The sequence below is a fragment of the Anarrhichthys ocellatus genome, unplaced genomic scaffold (genome assembly GCF_004355925.1).
Source record: "Anarrhichthys ocellatus isolate YVR2014 unplaced genomic scaffold, GSC_Weel_1.0 scaffold1, whole genome shotgun sequence".
Lineage (NCBI taxonomy): Eukaryota > Metazoa > Chordata > Actinopteri > Perciformes > Anarhichadidae > Anarrhichthys > Anarrhichthys ocellatus.
In genome coordinates this window covers 10,297,489-10,310,214 of record NW_022280031.1, presented here as the reverse complement: position 1 = coordinate 10,310,214, position 12,726 = coordinate 10,297,489, and the positions used below count along the sequence as shown (strand labels likewise).

At 42.1% G+C, this 12,726-nt stretch overlaps 1 protein-coding gene across 4 annotated transcripts in view; it reads left to right on the top strand.

Annotated features, from left to right (window-relative positions):
* LOC116382429 (vitamin D3 receptor B) overlaps nucleotides 1-12,718 on the top strand; it is a 25,098-nt gene extending 12,380 nt beyond the window's left edge. For all 4 annotated transcript variants that reach the window (XM_031845504.1, XM_031845487.1, XM_031845477.1 and 1 more), the window contains 7 exons: nucleotides 559-689; nucleotides 2,046-2,242; nucleotides 5,255-5,354; nucleotides 6,058-6,238; nucleotides 8,731-8,882; nucleotides 10,319-10,435; nucleotides 10,974-12,718. In XM_031845504.1, coding sequence (XP_031701364.1) covers nucleotides 559-689; nucleotides 2,046-2,242; nucleotides 5,255-5,354; nucleotides 6,058-6,238; nucleotides 8,731-8,882; nucleotides 10,319-10,435; nucleotides 10,974-11,227 — 1,132 coding nt within the window. In that variant the 3' untranslated portion in view covers nucleotides 11,228-12,718. The remainder of the gene's footprint in view (nucleotides 1-558; nucleotides 690-2,045; nucleotides 2,243-5,254; nucleotides 5,355-6,057; nucleotides 6,239-8,730; nucleotides 8,883-10,318; nucleotides 10,436-10,973) is intronic.
* Nucleotides 12,719-12,726: the final 8 nt, after the last annotated feature.

Below are 12,726 nucleotides of genomic sequence, written 5' to 3'. Positions count from 1 at the left end.
CGATGTGTCCGCCCATTTTCATCTGTTCCTCTCGGCAGTGTTGATGTTTAAAAAGAGAGGATGAAAAGAAAAGGACGTTTAATAATCTCCTGCCTCGTCTCTCAGCTGGCCCGAATTTGAACTCTCACCACGCGTGCTTGTGTGTGTGTTTTTTCTCACGTCTGTGTATAACTGATCATACATACTATCCGTGACTGACTAAATCACTACGCTTTGCGTCACTGTTTGTCAAGACTCTTCTTCTACCCCTGGAATCCTTGGCGCTCGTCCATATTTATGCTGTTTCTGTCAGTCCCCGGCTTGAAGACCAAAAATATTTATCCAGTTCTACCATGATAGTTATTAGTTTACAGCTCGGTCCAAGGCACCACGGTGCTATATTGATTATAACAACATGTTCAGACACGTACATAGAGCCTTAACTAAAGGCTTAAAAAACCTAAGTGAATTCGTTGAATTTTTTATTTTTGTGTGTTTTATAAACTGATGTGTGTGTGTGTGTGTGTGTGTGTGTGTGTGTGTTTTTAATAGACTGTAAAATGTATACAATTGATTTAGGCGCAGTATGAAGCGTAAGGCCGCCTTCACGTGTCCCTTTAACGGCACTTGCTCCATCACCAAGGACAACAGGCGCCACTGCCAGGCATGCCGCCTCAAGCGCTGTGTGGACATTGGCATGATGAAAGAGTGTAAGTATGACGGCCGACCCATATGTCCTCAATACTGTTAACATTACACCATGGGATTTACTGCATGTCTTTAAATAGGGACGAACCCTTTTGGGTTAAATGCACTTAATGATTATATGAATGACTAGAACATTTTTGTGGTTGCCCATCACGGTTCAATGTGGATCAAAACGATGTCCTGGACTCATCCAAGACCCCTCAATAAAGACAAATTTATTATTATTATTATTATTACATTTAATGTACTTTTTGTTTCTTTTCTTTCTTTTTTTTTTGAGGATAGTCAAATTTACATGACTGCTGTTTGCTGTTTTGGGGGCCTACTGTCCCTCTTGTATATATATTATGTAATATTTGGACTGAGGTCAAGTATCTCTGGGTCTTTGCCCCCATTAGAGTGTTGACACTTTCTATTTGAACTAGTGGAGCCTCCCCACATTGTATAGTGTAAGTGTACTCCATCTGAAGTTTAAACACCTGCTGTTATGTACAATCTTGTGAGGCCTCTTCTTTCCACACAGTTGTTTATTTTCATGGTCTGTAAATAGCAGGTTCTTTTTTTTTTTTTTTTTTTTTTTTTTTTTTTTTTTTTTTTTTTTTTTTTCTTCCTTGTTTTCTCCTGATATATCCGGATATTGTCCCCTGGCCGCTTTTAAGCAAAGGCCTCTCACTTCCAGCTGAATGTTCTTTCCCCTGAGTGTTTCTGGGAACACCACAAGGTTGGTGGCACAGCCGCTGCAATTTACTGTACATGTTCGAGGAGCCAGTGGCATTACTGTTGCAAAAACAGCAGCATGTTGTTGAGACCCAGCTCTCTCTCTCTCTCTCTCTCTCCCTCTCTGCCTCTTTCTCTCTCTCTCTCTCTCTCTCTCTCTCTCTCTCTCTCTCTCTCTCCCTCTCTGCCTCTCTCTCTGTGTCTCTGTCTCTGTGAGCTAATTCAGTGTTTAGAACAACAAGGCGCGAACAGAACAAAGACAATGCATTTACTTGTTCATTGCAGCAGGGGTCTCCATATGGACGCGTCTCCTCCCATTCTCTTCCTCCAGAGAATAACAACCCCCCCGCCCCTCCACCACCCAACACCACGTTAACATAGCTTTTGTCACAATGTAAAACACTGGAACAAACCGAAAAGCTTTAAAAGCAGTGCACCTTTTACCAATTAATGATATAGCTGTATTCTGTTATATCTTAAACTCATTCTTCATTCTGCCCTGCTTCCACCTCACCTGTTTTCTGATTGCACAAAAGCTGTATTCTCCATGCATGTATTTTCTAAAGCGTTGTTTTCCTTTGTGATTTGTGTGTAATTCTAACACTCTCTCCCTCTTTGTCTCTTTATACTTGCACCCTCAGTCATTCTGACAGATGAGGAAGTGCAGAGGAAGAAGGACCTAATTCAACGGAGGAAGGACGAGGAAGCACAGCGTGAAGCGGACAAGGAGGCGCGGCGGCCACGGCTCAGCGACGACCAGAGTCAGGTCATCGCCACGCTGGTGGAGGCGCACCACAAAACATACGACGACTCCTACTCCGACTTCTGCCGCTTCAGGGTTTGTGTCTTAATAGAAATATTAAAGCTGCGAGCAGCATTGATCGGGCCCTCGCAACTTCACGCACGTCGAGAGTACTGGCAGGACTCTTGTTGACGCGGCCGTGCATTTCTGTGACCATCATACACTGCGTGCACGAGTGAGATGATATTTCCTGCGTCGACCAGCAGCGTAGCAAGATCATGTTGCCAGGTTTTAAGCCTAAAATGCTTTGAGTGTACCTCCGATACAATCATAAATGTAAGCCTTTTAAGATCATTAAGAAAATAAATGTGTGTGAATGCGCTTCAGTGTTTGTAACATAACAGACTGTCAGTTTACTGGGATGGGGTTCAACTCCCTGCAGTGTCCTGCTGATTGTATTTGGACTTACATGAAAGTTAACAAAACAGTAGTGCCATTTGCTGTTACTTGAACACTTTAATTTAACACTGTTTTCATTTTAAGTTCTTCTGTAACTTTAGATTGTAGTGTGAAGTAACGTTTAACCTGATTGTCATGAAGAAGCTCTGGACAGATCATTTATACTAATGCCCACTGACATGGTTTGAAAATCCACTGTTATCTAACGTTTGCTCTCCAAGCATCTTAGTTTGCACATATTTAGATCAGAGAAGTCTTTTTCTCATGGTGTACCCTTTCAATAAGTTCAGTGTTTGGGCCGCTGTAATTATAGAATCCTGGTTACGTCCGTGCTTATCAGTAGGTGGCGCTATGGCTATGAGTTAATATTGGCATGCAGAAGTCCTAAAGCCATGACAGTCAACAAGCATGTCAAGTTTGGGACAGTTTTGACAAAGTACAGTCGAGTTACAACAGCTTGATGGATGATGGTGAACCATGTAATATGGCCGTCACACCATATCCACGTCGTTCGATGAAACTTAAAGCTTTTAGTAACTTTTAATCGCTAAGGTCTTTAGATTGTTCTGACCAAATTCTAAGCTGATCGGATTAATTCCTTAGGAGGAGTTCGTAGTACAGCACCTGGAAATGGAAAAAAACCACGAGAAATTCATACAAAATTCAAAATGGCTGGCTTCCGGTTGGGTTTAGAGCATGGTCCCAAGAGACTTTATTTTAAGTCCATATGTGATACATGTTCCTGCCAAATTTCATACATCTAGGTCAAACATACTTCGAGGGCTGCTTCGTCGAAATTTTGTAGGGGGCGCTATTGAGCCGATTTGCCACTCTGAACCAATAAAATCATATTATATAACTACATTTCGGGCTTGTAATCTGCTTGCCAATTTTGCTTATGTTTCGAGCATTTTTAGCCTCTCAAAATTACCTTCGTTGTTAACGGCGAAGACTGCGTCGCCATGGCAATGGCGTTCGACGAAACATCAAAAGCTTCATGAACTGGTATTATGAACTTCTTACATTTGTGTGGAAGTAATTTGATGATTTGATTTACCTACTAAGAGAAACAAGCCAAAGTATAAAGACTTTAACTTCCTGTTACCAGTAGGTGGCGGTATAACTATGATTCAAAATTGGCCTGCAGATGTCTTCAGGCCTGGAGTCTCATCAAACATGTGAAATCTGGTAAAGATCTGATGATGTGGAGTCGAGATACATCAGTTTATTCGTTTATGGCGAAGGATCGAAATTCGCCGAGCCGCCACGTCGCCGCCCTTCAATAACTTCTTACAATCTTCACGATGAAGCATTATCAAGGTCTTAAGGCTTTTCTGACAACATTTGAGAGGGATCTGATTAATCTGTGAGGAGCAGGATGTCAAAGTACAAAACGTACAACTTCCGGTTGCCACTAGGTGGCGCTATTACTATGATTCTAAATTGTCTTATAGATGTGTTCCGAGTCAGGATGTTATGACATATGAGAGATTTGGAGCAGATTCGACAATGTACGGCCGAGTTAAAACAACTTCCTGTTTCATGGCGAATGGTGTTTTTTTGACGCCACGCCACGGACACATAGTTCGATAACATTTTGATCTTTGAGTAACTTTTCACTGCCAAGGTCTCAAGAGCATACTGACCAAATCTGAAGTCAATCGGGTCAAATCTCTAGGAGGAGTTCGTTAAAGTACGACGCCTTGAAACGGTCCAAAAACGTCATAAAAGTCAAAAGTCATAAAAGTCACTTCCTGTTTGGTTTAGAGAAAAATTCCAAGAGGATTTTTTGTACGTCCCATCACGATCCACATACCTACCAAATTTCATACAGCTAGGTGAAATCCGGTGTTGGGGCTACTCAATAGGGGGCGCTATCGAGCCAATATTTCATAACGCAGCTGGACACCCCAATCAGACTGCAATTTTCGCAAATTCTGGCTTGCGTGCCAAATTTCAGAAGTTTTCCCGTATCCCAAGCACCTCCTTTTTGCGACTAAACACTAAAAATAAGAAGAAGAATAATAAACAATCGAAAAACAATAGGTCCTCCGCTCCGACTACGTCGGTGCTCGGGCCCTAATAACTGATATTGTTATCGGGTTAAGATGGACAAAGATAGTTCCAGCTCTAATGGAATAGGCAGTTTGTCACTTCCCAAAGGATCTTCACATTACTTGGCACACTCGCAGCATTTCATTGATGTTGATTCCTCACATCGGATTATCTTTCTGCTTCAGCTCTACTCCACTGCCTGTCAGCGACGGTCACGTTTTGCATTGCTTCCACACAAATTTCACACCAAGTGGTCCATTCCTCCTCCAAAACTCTTTTGTTGACTCGCCCCTTAAACCCCTCCGTCCTTTCAGACATCTAACCTGTGGTGTTGTTATCCGTTCTGTATCAGATATCAGGTATCTATCGCCACAAGATACACATACAGACATACTCGAGTCCAGTAATTCGATCCCATTTTTCAGCAGATATTCAGCAAAGCTGTATATTCTGTATTTTTTTAGCGAGAATCCGAATAATGAGCAGAAATTAGTCAGCTGTATGTTCATTTAGATTAAGATTTTTACTGAATTACTGACAAATCGTATATAAGAATCCTTCGTCTTTATTTGTGCCCTTTTTTCTGTTGTCTAGCCTCCTGTACGCGAGGGCCCGGTGACGCGTAGCGCCAGTAGAGCTGCCTCTCTCCACTCTCTGTCTGATGCCTCCTCTGACTCCTTCAGTCACTCTCCAGGTAAGAAACACACACTATGGAGATGTCACTCCAGATCAAGGGAAAACAGTGACAGTGTAGGCTTACCGTTAAAATAGTTTGTCCTGCACACTCACCCTTCACCTAGACACAAAGCAAGGAAGAATAACGTGTGTCACTTCACTGAAATTATAACTGACAGAAAAACAACTTAACATATAACACAAATGACGGACATGTTGGGAGAAAAGTGGTTAATATGTGATTTAAGATGGCTCATCTGTTTGCATGTTTGCGTACATAACCTGTTGTGCTGCTTTACTGACAATCCAGTAAAGAATTCTTTGTATAACTTGCTAGCCACCCCTCCCCCCCGACACCTGACTCCTACGAGTGCACATCAGTTCATTAATGCATCCGTCACTAATGGAGCAAACAAAGCGAGGGGCACTGTCCCGTGGCCTAACGCCAACACTCAGCGGGGACAAATGACCCAGCAAGCTCTGCATGCTTCACATGTTGTCGTAGCTGTCATCTAAAGCTTTCATCTCACTCCTACTGACCTGACGCTCGTGTATTTTCAGATGATCCTTTCCATCAACAAGCCCCCTCTGTTCCATGATTTCTCTTGGTTATCTCAGCACAGACTGTCTATTCATGGAGGAATAGTGTGACATTGTCATGCTTTTCCACGTTTCCTGTCTTCTCCTCTTTCCTCTGCTGGCTTTTCCTTTGCTCACCACAGAGTCCGTAGACACCAAAATGAACTTCAACAACCTGCTGATGATGTACCACGAGCAGGGCAGCAGCCCTGACTCCAGCGAGGAAGAGGGCTCCAGCTTCTCCATGCTGCCCCACCTGGCTGACCTGGTCTCCTATAGCATCCAGAAGGTCATTGGCTTTGCCAAGATGATCCCTGGCTTCAGGTATTTGTGGGTGGCTGTGTGTTGGGTGTTGGTTGTAGAGCATGTCTCTATCTGTCTGCTAGAGTTTTGACACAGGGACAGCCAGACAAAACGATGCCTTAACTAAAGAATTTGACTCCAAGACTGGCAAAAAAAACACATTCACAATGGCCAATACAAGACGGCATGAAAGCATGTTAGTTTACAGAAATAACTACTTTATGATAATTACATGCTAATCGCTAATCCAGTTTTAGGATGAATTGTTGTGACAGACATTTTTCTGAGCTCTGTATTGATGTCTTTGCAGAGGACCTTCTCATATGATTTGTTTTGTTGATTTTCAGTTTTCCTATAGAACCGACTTGCTCACGTAAACAAATGTTGATATCTGGAAAAATAAAACCGTACAAAGATACAGACGTTGTATCTTGTATCTTATTGTATTTTCATGCCTTTGCGCCAGCGACATCCGTGATCAGAGACGATATGTTTTCTTGTCGTCCGTCCGCCTGTAGTGCGTCCGTCTGTCCGTCCATAGTGTGGCCGACCGCCCGCTCCATTCTTTTTAACTCAATCAGGAACGCCTGGAGGGAATTTTTCAAATTTTACCCAAATGCCCACTTGGACTCAACTGATTAGAATTTGCGGGTCAAAGGTCACTGTGACCTCGCCAAACATGTTTTTGGCCATAACTCAAGAATTCATAAGCTATTGTTGACCAATTTAACACAAATCTAATACGAGATTATGATTAATAAGTGATTATACTTTGGGCGGACATGGAGGCATACAGCCGTGATAATTCTAGTTTGTTTACATGTCACCGAGTGACTCTTTACCTAAATGTGCATTGAAGACTTTGTACACCTACTTGTTTTTCTGCGTGATTAGTCGATATTGTGCCACGGTGATGGCTGAGGTCTAAAGGGCATAGATTACTGATGGACTGTATGTTGCAGATAGCTGACACATTAAGGACAATCTTTTTTTATGTTGTGTTGTTGCTTAGCTGGACGAGGTTGTACATTTGCCATGGGGTTGTTGTTGGTGTGAAGCGCAGCCCTTTACATATGTTAGTAGGTGATTGTCTAACCTTTTTAGAGAGGGACGCACCGGTCTGTCTTGTATGCACAGCCTCAGGATGTCTGTCTAAAGAGCACACATTTTTCAAAGGTATGCAATGTACCTATTACAAAGACTTGTTTAAAAGTTTGAATTACACAAAGCGATGTGAAGCACACAAGCTAGCACATTATTTGTGTGTGAACTGTGAAGGCAAAGTAACAATGGCTGGTCAGTGTTTCTTCCCCACCTTCTACACATTGCTAGTGCTGCCCTTCAGCCTGTTTGTCTCTCAGTGTGTTGACGGGGTCAAACGCGTAGTGTCTCGGGGTCACCCCAAAGTTGAGGCTAAAAACGAGCCGGGCCCTGTATTTCCTGAATGTTGTCGTTCCTCTGGCAGCGAGTGATGGACGCGGTCGGATTACCTTTGTCCACCTTTTGTAAGTTTGTCCACTTACGATCTGCTCCCTCAGCCCTGAAAAACACACCAGACCTCCCCTGAAGAGCTGCAGGTTTAAGCTCATGTCTCCTGCTAGTTCATACCTTTTCATTTTAGAGACAATTTTTAAGACATTTCAAAACATCACCAGATGCAGGACTTTACCATGATGGTGAAAAGTTAGATTTATGTCAATGAATTGACTTGTCCATGCTCAGGGACCCATGACAGCAGGAGGAAGCAAACGGAAATACATATTTTGATTGTTTTTGTCTTCCTGCACAGAACATATCTGATCTACTTTGAACCTGTAGTCAGTAAGCCATTGATCAGAAAAATCCTATAAGATATAATTATACAACTGATGAGCTGACATAAACGCGTAGGAAGGGCAGGTACTTGGTTTGAGTGAGGCGTGGGGGGAAACGATTCATGTTGGAATCTCATTTGATTCTGAATCGACTCACAACTTCTAAACGGTCTTTGTTTTGTTTAGTTTTTTAAAATTTATTCTTGAAAAATAAATTAAGGTTTTAGTGTCGGAGATCGCTGTTATGTTTCCTGTTCTTTCACCAAATGAATCACCTTTGTGTTGACATCTTGTTATCATCAGACGAAATAGCACTCTTTGTTTTGTTAGAGATCCTCTCTCATAACGTTTTGTAAAATAAGTCCTCTGATTTTTTTTATTATAATCTAAAGAATGATAAAACCTCCACCTTCTGACATTTTGGAATTCAGAGACTGTATCTTTAAATACTAAGATATTAACAAATTTCCATCAAGTTTTTCATTACGAATCAATTTTGTTTTCTTTGTCTTTTTTTAATCAAATTAACCCAGAGAATCAAAATTAAATCATGAGATAGATTAAAGAGTTTGAATCTTGTTTACTTGTTGTTTTATCTGATCATGACCAGCACCACATGATTAAGGTTATTTGAGGACCATTTGTGTAATATTGTGCTATCAATGGTTTACTAACAGTGTGTAATATCTTTTCCTGCAGGGAGCTGACTGCAGAGGACCAGATTGCTCTGCTCAAGTCCAGCGCCATTGAGGTGATCATGCTGCGCTCAAATCAGAGCTTCAACCTGGAAGACATGTCCTGGAGCTGTGGTGGGCCCGACTTTAAATACCAGATCAGCGACGTCACCAAAGGTCAGTGTACCGTCTGACTACCGTTAAGACAAACTACTGTTTTCATTTTGCTCAGCTGATGGCTGAAGAAAAGACGCACATGTTACACACCAACACCTCTATTGAGAGCTTGAAGGAAGCACGTTTGTGCACATGTAAGACTGCAAAAACAGTCTTGCATATCCGCAGAGGGGCAAGGCTTTCATTTGCCAGTTTCAAACAAGACCCCTCTCTATGGGACAAACCAAAGAATGCCACTCCCGACTTGCTGACCACACAAAACATCCACTGTCTGGACCAGCAGAAGCAGCTCTGTTGTGCTTTTCTTAAAATATCACGGAATAGTTTACATGAACATGGCTGGAATTCAGATGTGTTTTCTCATCAATAGTATACAATCATAAATATAACTCTCACATGTGATTTCAAAGTAATTCTTCCCCTAGTTTCACAGTTTGCAGTTCATTCGTAAAATATGTATGTAACACGGCAGTCCTATTTACTGCAGTGGATCATTAAGAAAAGTCCAGAGTTTCTATATAAAACAAATGTTTAAAATGTGTCAGACTTCTCGTTGAGGGCACTCTTTGCACAATGGAAATGCAAAAACAAGCACATTTGGTGGACGTGAATTGGCGGTGCCAGCTTGCCCCGTTAGGATTACAGTGCAGCCCGTGAGCTGAGGCCGTCTCAAGAGCTCTCGCTCAATACTGCACCAATTTCAGAAATTGGGGTCCCTATTAGGCAAGGCAAGTTTATTTGTACAGCACATTTCAACAACAAGGCAATTCAAAGTGCACATAGAACCATTAAAAGCATTAAAACATAAGGCAAAAGAAAAAGAGTTCGACACACAACATTTAAGGGACCATCTTGGTAATGCTTGTGTGTTCTTCTGCTTTATTGCAACTGTTAATGAAAATAGGATCCAGGTTGAAAAATACCAAAGTTACCCTTTAATATTTTATCAACCTCAACAATTATACAAGAAAAACAAAGAAGAAAACATTAGTAATAATTTATTAGTTACAAAGATTGATTCATCTGGAAAAGCATTTGGTGCTAACACATCCCATGCTACAGGCACAATTTACACAGTGCTCAGACCGCATTAAAGTTCAGTACACAGCACCGGCCATAAACTGAGGAAATGGAGAGTCGAGATAATCAATCATTACTTCTGATCATTATTTGTATGGCTTCTCGTTTATGCATCTACTTAAAACAAACCCCCCTAAGAAATGGCACATACAGCAAATCTCAACTGGTAGTTCTTGGTGAAAACAAACTCGAGAACGCGCAGTATGCAAGAAAAAACTCCTTACCAGAGATGATATGAATGAATAAGCTTGATGGTAACATTCCCTGGAGGGCCTTTTTTTACCCCCCCTATGATATCATATGGAACTGATTCTATGTGCTGCAGCGACGGTAATGATGTGTTGCGTCCTCTGTAGCGGGCCACACTCTGGAGCTGTTGGAGCCACTGGTGAAGTTCCAGGTGGGCTTGAAGAAGCTCAACCTGCAGGAGGAGGAACATGTGATGCTGATGGCCATCTGCTTGCTGTCTCCAGGTACCGTAGGTCTGACTGTGTGGAGGAGGGAACGTATGTAGAGGGTCAAAAGGAATTGCTTGAGTGATCTCGTTTATGTCTGTCAGTCAACGTATCACATTGAGGTGCAGGTCTAAGATACTTGCAGGGTTTCGTGTGAGTACGTGCCTAGATTTGAACACGCATTTGCCAAGGATGCAGTGCATTTATTATACATGTGTAGTTATGCAAGCAAGCATGTGCAACTATGTGTATATTTGCATTCCTGCGCGTATATGAGGCCCCTCATTATTCGTCAGACACGCTCTCCCTGATCTAAATTTAGCCAGCCACCTGACCAGAAGAGTAGGAATAAAAACACAAACATCATGCAATTTTATGTTGATTTACAATTAAGAAATTGTTTTGTGGGATAAATATTACTCCATCCAGTTCTTGATATGTGTATTCAGTCCTCATTCTTCCAATGATGTTTAGATTTTAACAGTTAATTTTGGTTGTTTTTTCGCTTGCGTAACAAAACATAAATATTTTAAGACTCTCCTTTCCCCTCTTGCAGACCGCCCAGGTGTGCAGGATCACGCACGGATCGAAGCCCTGCAAGACCAACTGTCAGAGACCCTGCAGGCCTACATCCAGCTTCACCACCCGGCAGGACGGCTGCTTTATGCCAAGATGATCCAGAAGCTGGCCGACCTGCGCAGCCTCAACGAGGAGCACTCCAAACAGTACCGCTCGCTGTCCTTCCAGCCGGAGCACAGCATGCAGCTCACCCCGCTGGTGTTGGAGGTGTTTGGCAGCGAAGTCTCTTAGAACCTCTGAACCTCAATGGTAGAGAGGAAGCTGGAGACGAGACGCCCGAGGGGGTTAGAAATGGAGGCAGGGAGCTGAGGATATGCTGGATGGACTCAGTGGAGGTGTGGAGTATGAAGCTAGTGGAAGAGAGAAAGTAGTGTGCGTGTGTGTGTGTGTGTGTGTGTGTGTGTGTGTGTGTGTGTGTGTGTGTGTGTGAGAGAGAGAGTGTGTTACGTGTGTGTGTGTGTGTGTGTGTTTGATATGTTTCTTGTCTAAAGAAGTCTATCTTGGCATAAAGACGGCCAAGATAAAGACGGGTTGTACGGAGAGCAAGCAGATGTTGTGAGACGTAGTAAATAAGGAAACTTCATAGAATACACATTAAACTATACATGCATACATACACACGTATACATACATGCATACATACAGCTTCTGCCTATCTACAGTGTTTCTGCCTGTATTTAAATCAACAAACTGCTGCTTTAAATGCCTGGACTTTTTGTGTGTGTGTGTATGCTACGTGCACACAACACAACAAACATACTCAGTTATTCATTTAGCCATTCAGTTGAGCTACCTCTTTGTTTTACATCCCCTATGTGGAACAGTGACTTTTACGCGGAACGATTTAGATTCAGTACAGATGGCATTTCGGTTTATCAGTGCGAAAGCAGTGCCTGCACATTAGTTTTTGATATTTTCAAACTTTATTTTGTTTTTCACCTGCTTCTCTCCATGCAGCGTATGTATATGACTGTGTATATATACGATTCAAACACATGCCTTTTGCCTTTCACCAAAGGTACGGTCTACTACTTTCTCAGAAAGGTTCCAGTACCTAAAAATAACCTTGCTGCTTCATGGCCTGTTTCACTCAACGTGCATGCAAGTTGTCTGACTATAGCCTCACAGCCCATGAAGGAAACGCTCGCATTTGAGGTTTATGCTGCCGAGTACAGAGCGTAGTTTGTAATTTAGTGAGGCTCTGATGGGACCTTGGGGTGCCTGGTTTTGAGGTGAGAATTAGCCACTAAATGTGTTAGCTACTTTTACACTGCTAACTGTCAATCAAAGCAAGCCTGCATTGTGGCTTGTTGCTCTCTTTTGAACTTGTTTTTTCATTATTCTACGCTTAATTGTTTGTTTCCCTGTAAATAGTTAATTACTACCACGTGTATCCGAAGCACTGTTATCACCCCTTTTACGCAACCCTATGTATTGATATACACAGTACCGATATTATCACAGATGTTTAAGGGCTAAGATGCCAAATCTAACTGGAATAGTAAATTGAGTCCAAAGCAAGGGCCCTGTATTGTAAATATATAGCTGCATACCATACTTGGAATTGGCATATATACTGATGTAATTGCAATGAATGTTTTTTTTGTTTTGTTTTTTTTGTTTTATACGTCATTTCACCTTTAAAAAACAATTCCATGAATTGTTCCTCCTTTAGTACACAGTGAGCTCCATGGGCGGAGAGCTTGGGAAGCTGCTTCAGACCCCCCCCC